We start from the raw sequence: 9129 nt of genomic DNA, 5'->3' as shown, positions 1-9129 counted from the left end.
CCACTTGTATTCTCAGGGAATCAGTAGACAGATACTCACGCAAGTTTTGTGAAGACGGAGCATAGCAGTTTATGTCTTATATTTTTGTCATATGTTTTGGAGTCAAACAAACAATGATTCGAACTCAATGTAAATATTAAATTATCAATACAATGTTTGTAATGCTTTGATTTCTATTATTCAATGGTTATGATATTGTACATGACGTCATCCGCACTCAGACGTTTCCGCTGTTTTACCCGTTTGGGGGTGTGAGTGTGGGTTGGGGTAGGTGTGTGCTTGTGGGGGTGGGTGGGTGAGTGTGTGTGTTTGTGGGTGGGTTTGGGAGTAGGTGGTGCGGGTAGGTAGGGGTGTGGTGGGTTGAGGGTAGGTAGAGGTAAGGGTGGATGTGTGTTTATATTTTAGACTTATATAACTACATTTTGATAATTTTTTGAAGACCATAAAGAGTTAGCCTTAAATGTTCGGAAAAATTTGGAATTAGAAAAATATGAAAGACAATGATTATTGGTTTTCCAAAAATGTCTAACGTCTTTGTAATTTTAGAAGACAAAACTGCAAAAATTGTCCCTGTGGTATGCATTTTTTTGGGGTTTTAATCCAAACCTCGACTTTTTTGGATTAGTGGTCCTTTTAAGCTAATTTAGTTGCGGATTTGGTCACTCAGTAAACTGAAATGACTTTAATACCCTATGGGTATTTATTTTCTATTTTACTTTCATTTTTTTTTAAATCTAATAATTATTAATTTATTTGAAAAATAAAAAAATAAGAAGGCCAACCTCTTTTTTTTTCTCTCTCTCTCTCTCTCTTGAAGAAAAATCCACACACGATGGGATTTAACCACCATAAACCACCACTGCCACTACCCAATCTTCCATACTGTTTTCTGCAATTAGCCCCACCCACACCTTCTTCGATCACTGCTAATTGATTCCCTCCCTCTTCCCTCATCATTTGTCGCCGAACAGAAAAGTAACAGAGGCATCAAAACGACTGGAAGCAGCCTCGCCACCCCCACTGCCACCGCTGCCAACGTAAAAACCAGCCACCACCACCTATTGCCATCGAGATTTCCACCAACACCTTGCTGCTTTCGTCCCTATTCCCTTTACAAACCAGTGAACACTAGAGGTGCTCTGATAATTCCTTTATCTAAATTTGGAATCTGATCTGATTCCCACAAACAAATCAATTTTTTGGGGATAAATACTCACACACAAATCAAATTCCATAAATGATAAACACACATAAATCAAATTCCAGTTCCCTCTATCCGATATGAATTTATTTATTCAATCTCTCACGAAGAAAGAGGATCGTTTAAATTACCGGTAATCTCTCACCGAAAACAAAAAAAAAATTAATTATCAAAACCTACAACTCCTATTTAATCTCTTGCTGGAAACCTACAACTCCTTATATCCAATCAACCAGAAAGCTACGATGTCAAAAACCCAGTTGAAGGGTTCATCTAGCATATCACTCAACACCGGTGCCTTACTTTATCGATCTTAATTCATCTTTATTGTCACCTCCAGAGAACAATCTTCAAAATCCATGACCAAGGTCCACTGAAAATGAAATTGAGATTTGTAGATCTGTATGTGAAAGAAAACGAGAGTGGGGGTTAGTTTCTTACTGCTATGAAGATGGTGACAATGGTTGTATGGAGAAGATGATGGGTCGATGTAGGTGGGTCGATTACCACTGGTCCAGGTCGTAAGGGGGAAATAGGGGAACCCATATTGAGTTCATGAAATCCAGGTTTGTTGGTATTACTAACATCAAATGTAACTGATTTTTGGGCTATAGCGGTTGTTGTAGATGATAATTTGGTGGGTAGATGTGAAATTTTGATTAAGAAGGAAGAGATGAAGAAGATGAAATGTTCATCTTGGGTAAAACAAAAAAGGAGGAGGTGGGGGTATACGGTGGAGAGAGAGAGACTTTTATTTTTTTAATTAGTTAAATAAATAAATAAATAAATAAGTATTTAGATTTAAAAAATGAAAGAAATGAAAAATAAATGAAAAATAAATAAACCAAGGGTATTACAGTCATTTTATTATTCAGAGGGACAAAAAACGCAATAAAACTAGCTCAAAAAAACCATCAATCCAAAAAATTATGGTTTGGACTAAAACCTCAAAAAAAATACATATCTTTTTTGCAATTTTGTCATTTTAAAAAACGAAAAAAATTTAAAAAAAATAGACGGATTACTTGCGTTTTTCAAAATTTTTATTTTTCTTATAATTTTTTTTCCAAAAAAAGCGTATTTTTCCGCAACCAAACTATCATTATCTTTCTTTCAATATCTAAAATACAATAAGGGCATAAAAATATGCCGTGGAAAAATCAGTCCCCGTTTCCGTAGATTGAGAAAAATCGAAACCAAAATCACCATCAAGCGCCTCCCCTTTCGACGTCTTCGAGCTTCTCCAAGTTTCTCTCCAAACACCACAAGCAGAGATGCCAGGGCCAACAATGGAGGCAGAATTACCAGTGGAACCACAATCATTGAAGAAGCTTAGCTTTAAAACCCTAAAACGGGCTCTCGATCTTTTTTCTCCTCTCCACTCTCAGTTTCCTCCTCCTGACCCCGAAAGGTTTCTTTTTAAACCCTAAATTCGATTTATCAATGTAAGTATTGCAATGTTTGATCTGATTGTTCTTTATGTAATTCTGTGCAGCAAGAAGATACGGATGAGCCATAAGGTTAGTACGTCGCTGTATTTTCACTCAGTATATGGCTTCATGTACTGTTTTTATTTTCTTCCCTAAGTATGTTAGTTTCATCGTTTTTCTTAGACCAAACAAACTAGTTTTTTGATCAAGACATGATATGAATTGTTCTAATTTAGAGAAAAAGTTTGAGAATCACGTTAAACTGTATCTCAATGATACAAATAGAACCACGTTTCATTCAATGTTTGATTCTGAATTTGGAATTGGGGAATACTACTATGTTTGATATTAGAAGTCTCTGGATCCTCTTATCTTTTTCCTGAATGGAAAGAACTTACACTATTGTTTCTTGCGTTTGTGATCATTACTTTTGAATGTATATTATGTGGTTTATATGTGTGCATTACTTTTTAATGCAGCTACACGTTGAGTATGGGGGAATAAAAAGTGTGCCTAATCAGCCTATCAAGAGTTCCTCACAAAATCAAGCTACACCTTCAAACTCAAATGCTCTTGTTCTACCAGGTACACACACTGATGATTTCATCATTCTTATCAGCATTAATCTTGTTTGCATGTTGATTCTTATTTACTGTAATCTAGACTGCCTTAAATAGCAATTGCAATGACACATGATAGTTTGAAAGTAAGATTGTTGAGCTATTGTCACACTGAATTATGCTGCTTTCACCTTCAAGTTGTTGTTACTTGGAATCATGAAAGCCTAAAAGTACAATGCAATTATACCACTCACAATGACTTCACATTTTACACTAGAATCAAAAATGTTTATTTAACTGATGTCATCAACTTTGATATTATACAATCTATGCAACAACAACAGTTTACCCTTTTAGCTTTTTTTATGAAATGAAACTTAAATTACTCCGACCAAATAACATCATGGATAGAATAGTAAGTATCATCTTTTGACTTATATAAAAAATTTTGTAGGCACTGAAAGTTCTAAGAAGAGTGGTGCTCAGAGTGATTTAGCCATTACTCCTGTTCAATCAAAGAACCCGTAAGCATGATTTTAATATTTTTTAAAAGATATACTTTTTAACTGATAAACTGAATTAATTGATTATGTATGTATTTGTTTGACAGAGGTGATGGCAATATGAGTGGGAGAAGTACTTCCATCATTCCTGCTCATGGGACTTCAGAAAGGTTTGAAATTTTTTTATTATATATTTCACACACACACATATATATATATATATATATATATATATATATATATATATATATATATAAACTTGTGTTGTTTTATTTAACAAATCTTTCCTATTTGATAGTTTATTAATAGTTTTGAGTTATTTCCAGTAGGAATCTTTCAACTGCAGCCCTTATGGAAAGAATCCCTAGCAGGTGGCCACGTCCTGTATGGCATGCTCCATGGAAGAACTACAGAGTAAGCACACTTATTTTTATGACAAATGTTTTTTTAAAAAATAATATTTTATATGTTTAATTAAATGTGGTAATATATTTACAGGTGATTAGTGGCCATTTGGGATGGGTGAGATCTATTGCATTTGATCCAAGTAATCAGTGGTTCTGTACTGGATCCGCAGATCGAACAATTAAGGTAATAATTATAATGTTTTAATTATCAAATCCATATTTTTATATAATTATTGTTTTTAAACATGATAAAATGTTGTGTACAGATATGGGATGTGGGATCTGGAAGGTTAAGGCTCACACTAACAGGACACATAGAACAAGTTCGAGGTTTGGTTTTTATTTTTTTTTAAACTTGACTAACAATATATATATATATATATATATATATATATATATATATATATATATATATATTACAAATTTTAATGTTTATTAATTATTGCAGGGCTTGCTGTTAGCAGTAGGCACACTTACATGTTTTCAGCTGGTGATGACAAACAAGTTAAATGCTGGGACCTAGAACAGAACAAGGTTCATATCACTTAAACAAGAAACATAAAATCCTTTTTTTTTTTTTTTTTTTTTTTCTTTTTTCTATTTTATATAATTTTCTTAAATATTTTATTTTTGAAAGGTTATTCGTTCATATCATGGGCATTTAAGTGGTGTATATTGCCTTGCCCTTCATCCCACTATTGATGTTCTACTTACTGGAGGCCGTGATTCTGTTTGCCGGGTATGAAATTTTTTAGTTTATAGTAAATTACAAAAATGGTCCCTCTATTTTCTGATTTTCACCGTGTTTAGTCCAAATTTGTTTTTGTTTTCAATTTTGGTCCCTGCAACCTTGAAATAAGGACCAAAGACAGAAAGTCACAGGGACCAAAATCGATACTAAACCATGAAAAAAGTAACAAAAGCGAAAAATATTTCAAAGACAGGGACCGTTTTTGACTATTTGTAATTTTGTATTATAGTTTAAAGTTCAACATATGAATAATTTCAGGTGTGGGATATTCGTAGCAAGATGCAAATCCATGCTCTTTCTGGCCATGATAATACTGTTTGTTCAGTTTTTACTCGACCTACAGTAAGTAAATTTACTTTTAATAAATATTATTTTTAGTAATTCAAAAGATTAAATTTTTACATCTTATTCCAGGATCCTCAAGTTGTTACTGGCTCACATGATTCGACTATAAAGTTTTGGGATCTTAGATATGGTAATATACTTTTTTATTCAAAAAATAAAAATAAATATATTGTAGGCTTTTTTTTTTTTATTGGAAGTTAGTATTTATCTGGAGTTGTTTATTTTTTAGGTAAAACAATGGCAACTCTTACTCATCACAAGAAATCTGTGCGTGCATTGGCTCAACATCCTATTGAGTATGTATTTTCAGCTTTTTAACTTTTTAATTTTATCGGTTTATTTCATATTTTAATTGACTAATTCATTTTTTTTATTTACAGGGATAGTTTTGCTTCTGCATCAGCTGACAACATAAAAAAATTTAGCCTTCCAAGAGGAGAATTTTTGCACAACATGCTGTGAGTCTATTTTTTAATACCATTTAATTTGATTTATAAAAATTAAGTTAAAAAAGTATCTAATTTCACCTGTTTTTTTTTATCTGTAGTTCCCAACAGAAGACAATAATTAATGCAATGACAGTCAATGAAGAGGGTGTCTTAGCTACAGGAGGTAAGAGTTTCTTCATAATCATTTTTATAAAAATAATTCTTAAAATATAAAAAGTATTTTTTTTTCACTTAATATTGACTGACTATAATAATCTTTTTGATGAAAGGTGACAATGGGAGTTTATGGTTTTGGGATTGGAAAAGTGGTCATAGTTTTCAACAATCTCAAACAATTGTTCAACCAGGTACGTGTCTGTCTTTTAATGCTTCAAATAGCAATCTACTTCTAACTTTATAATTTTTATTAATTTACACTATAAATATTTATTTATTTTTTTTATAAAATTTTATTAGGGTCATTGGATAGTGAGGCTGGAATTTATGCATTATCTTATGATATGACCGGATCAAGGCTGGTTACATGTGAAGCTGACAAAACAATTAAAATGTGGAAAGAAGACGAAAATGCCACTCCAGAAACTCACCCGGTCAACTTCAAACCCCCGAAAGATATCCGTAGGTTTTAAACATGGAGGGGCATTTTTGGAAGTTTTTGTTTTTATTGTTAATTGTGTTGTAATGTTAAAAAAGTTTAGTTTTGGGATATTTGATAAAAAAAAAAGAGAAAATTAAATAGTTGTGTGATATAATGAGTGTGGTGACAAAAATGGGACCAGTGTTTATTTAGCATGTCTAGGAAAGAAGGGCCTTTGCAGGTTTGTCATGAAAATATGCTTCCTCAAAGCTTAAGTAGCATGCAATTTTCTTTATTTATTTACTCATGTTGTTTGACTTGGTCAAACCTTAACTTTTTGAGGGACCAGAGTGTCCACCTAAAAGATCACAATCCATTTAAACTAATCATTGTTTTATTTTTTTGTTATTTTTGGCAATCGACTTTTTTTTTGGTTACTAAATAGGCTACCAAGAGGGAGTTTGGCTAATGCTTTTTTTTTGTAAAACGAGAGTTTGGGATTAGTTTATGTTGTAACAAAATACAATGAGTTGGTATGTTATTAGATTTTGACAAGTTATGCTTATATATGTAAAATGACTAAAAAAAACATGGATAAAAGAGTTAATTTGTATGTGTCCATAATTCTTAAAATTAAAGAATTATATTATTAAAAAATATTGAGAAAATTAAATTATTAGTTCATTATGAACTCAATATTAAAGTGCCTTAAATAATCAATATAAGTATTCTCTGTGTAGCATTACTTCGGAGTTGGGACTAGTTTATGTTTTTTTTTTTTTTTTTTTTTTTTTTTTTTTTTTAATTTTTTTTTTATTTTTATTTACATGACAATGAAATATTAGATAGAAACTAATTATATTCCTTAATAATAAAAATAAATGTATACATTCAATACTCAATAGTAAATAGTAAACACATCACTATACAATAAAAATAAAAATAAAAAATTAACACCTATATTATGAAATTAAATACACAAACACATTTATTGATAATGGACTAACCAATTTTTGTATTTGACTATTTTCGTATGAAAGTATTAACTACAACCATCATAAATCTCCAACTACTTTGAATATATTAATATGAAATACGAAAATACACTACATATGTTTTGTGGTATTTATTGTGACATGTTCTAAATAGTATACATAACAAATCAAATGTTATAATTTCTTTAAAAACTAAAATGAGTTTTTAGGTATAATTTAAGCAATTGTTGTCCAAAAAATAGTGTAAATTAAGTAATCCAAAAATATGATCTTTTTAAGTCTTATAGGGTCTCGCCAACGTTGCATGTGGGTCTCGTCGACATGTAAATTATTATTGCTCTTTTATTTATAAATTTATTTTATGTTTTTCAGAATCATCCTGAAAATTATGATGTTCATGATTTACTTTTTATAATTTATTATAAATAATCATTATCCACTGTATACTTGTTTACAGTATATCTAAAATATGGTTAATAATTAATAATATTATTAAATAATATTCGATTTAGTTTTGTACATTTTTTAGGGAGCAATGGTATGATTTATTTTTTTAAATATGAATAAGTATAAAAAAAGATGTAATGATTAAGACAGAAGTTGTGTGTTGGATGTGGGGACTTTTGGAATCATAGACTCTCTTATCACACAATGCAATTTGACCTTCCCTTCTTCCAGTATTTTTTTAATAAGTGATTGATCTCTTGTAATAATTATAATTGATTTTAATTTTTTTAAATAGTAATTGTTATAATATCTTAAATGATACTGTATTTAAGAAATCTTGGACCTTACTGTCTGGAATTTTTAAATATAATGATTATTTTACAACTTAAAAATAAGTATAATGCTTATAAATATTCAAAATTTGCAAGTCTGGCGACATGGACATCTATCAAAAGTTACAAGGGTTTTTAATTAAAAAAAAGTAACATTTATTAATTGATCTTATTTTATGGTTGCTCCAATGTTAAAATATTATTGTGATAAGTTATTTTAATTAAAAACATAGAGGATTCATAAATTTGCAATGTATAGTTATCAATTGCTGATCTTTTTCAATGATGTCTATTTTTTATGCTTTATATATATATATATATATATATATATATATATATATATATATATATATATATATATATATATGATTTTTCTTAAGTGACATTTGATTCGTCGAATGTTTATGAAGAAATTGAAATTAAAATCCGAAGCCTTTTGGTTAGCAGAAAATAAAACTGAAATCCAATTTTATATTATGTTTAATTTGATTTATGATTTATAACTCAACGATAAACAAGTTTGTTATGTTAAATTCATATGAAAAGGGAAACTATAAACAAGTTAAGGATAATTGCTTAAATATTTTTGACATCTAATATTTTAAAATATCAGATGTTTGTTACTGGATACATAAAAAAATGGGATACATATTGAACAACTTAAAACGCCATCCAAATAGCCATAAAAATAGGTAAATTATAGTAGTATATAAATAAATAAATATTTTTAACAAATGGCTATAATCTAACAACTACATAAATCAAAATTTGTTTTCTATGATCTTTGTTTAAATTGACGAAATAATGTCAAAATCGAGTCGGTTAAATTAATCAGCAAATAAAAAAAATATTATTGATGAATTAAGACATAAAAAATAAATTGGTGGGTACTTTAGATCTATGAAATCTCACTACAAATTAATAATAGGAATCTGATTCACTCTCTCATCCTAAAACTGTAACTGTCATTTAATGAAATTGATTACGATATATAGTTTTTATTTAAATTTTATCAAAAATAATTGTTGACATTTAATGTATAGTTGAATTATTTTTTTATTAAAAGTTCGTATTTGTTTATGATGGAAGATTGAAAGGGGCATCTAAATGTAATAATTAAGATGGGTAATTA

The 9129-nt window shown here is 29.6% G+C and overlaps 1 protein-coding gene across 2 annotated transcripts; it reads left to right on the top strand.

Moving 5' to 3' along the window:
- Nucleotides 1-2336: 2336 nt before the first annotated feature.
- PRL1 (pleiotropic regulatory locus 1) lies at nt 2337-6609 on the top strand. 2 transcript variants are annotated; one of them, XM_079038879.1, is made up of 17 exons: nt 2337-2612; nt 2697-2721; nt 3111-3216; nt 3646-3715; nt 3802-3864; nt 4024-4108; nt 4193-4285; nt 4368-4431; nt 4550-4635; nt 4739-4840; nt 5111-5194; nt 5267-5327; nt 5427-5493; nt 5578-5655; nt 5745-5809; nt 5916-5993; nt 6103-6609. In XM_079038879.1, exons 1-17 carry the CDS (start codon nt 2476-2478, stop codon nt 6273-6275), a joined length of 1437 nt encoding a protein of 478 aa, XP_078895005.1. In that variant the 5' UTR covers nt 2337-2475; the 3' UTR covers nt 6276-6609. The 2 variants fall into 2 exon arrangements, with proteins under 2 accessions (XP_078895005.1, XP_078895004.1); XM_079038878.1 differs by having other exon boundaries at nt 2338-2612; nt 4021-4108.
- Nucleotides 6610-9129: the final 2520 nt, after the last annotated feature.

The sequence above is a fragment of the Lactuca serriola genome, chromosome 4, assembly GCF_051521515.1.
Source record: "Lactuca serriola cultivar US96UC23 chromosome 4, Lser_US96UC23_V15, whole genome shotgun sequence".
In the NCBI taxonomy this organism is placed as follows: domain Eukaryota; kingdom Viridiplantae; phylum Streptophyta; class Magnoliopsida; order Asterales; family Asteraceae; genus Lactuca; species Lactuca serriola.
This window is presented reverse-complemented; position numbering and strand designations above follow the sequence as displayed.

What these genes read in the sequence shown, in the direction of transcription:
- PRL1 (XM_079038878.1), top strand. Translation starts at nt 2,476, where the DNA reads ATGCCAGGGCCAACAATGGAGGCAGAATTACCAGTGGAACCACAATCA. An exon ending in CCTGTTCAATCAAAGAACCC is followed by an intron (nt 3,716 to 3,801) that starts GTAAGCATGATT and finishes TTTGTTTGACAG; the next exon opens with AGGTGATGGCAATATGAGTG. An exon ending in GAATTTTTGCACAACATGCT is followed by an intron (nt 5,656 to 5,744) that starts GTGAGTCTATTT and finishes TTTTATCTGTAG; the next exon opens with TTCCCAACAGAAGACAATAA.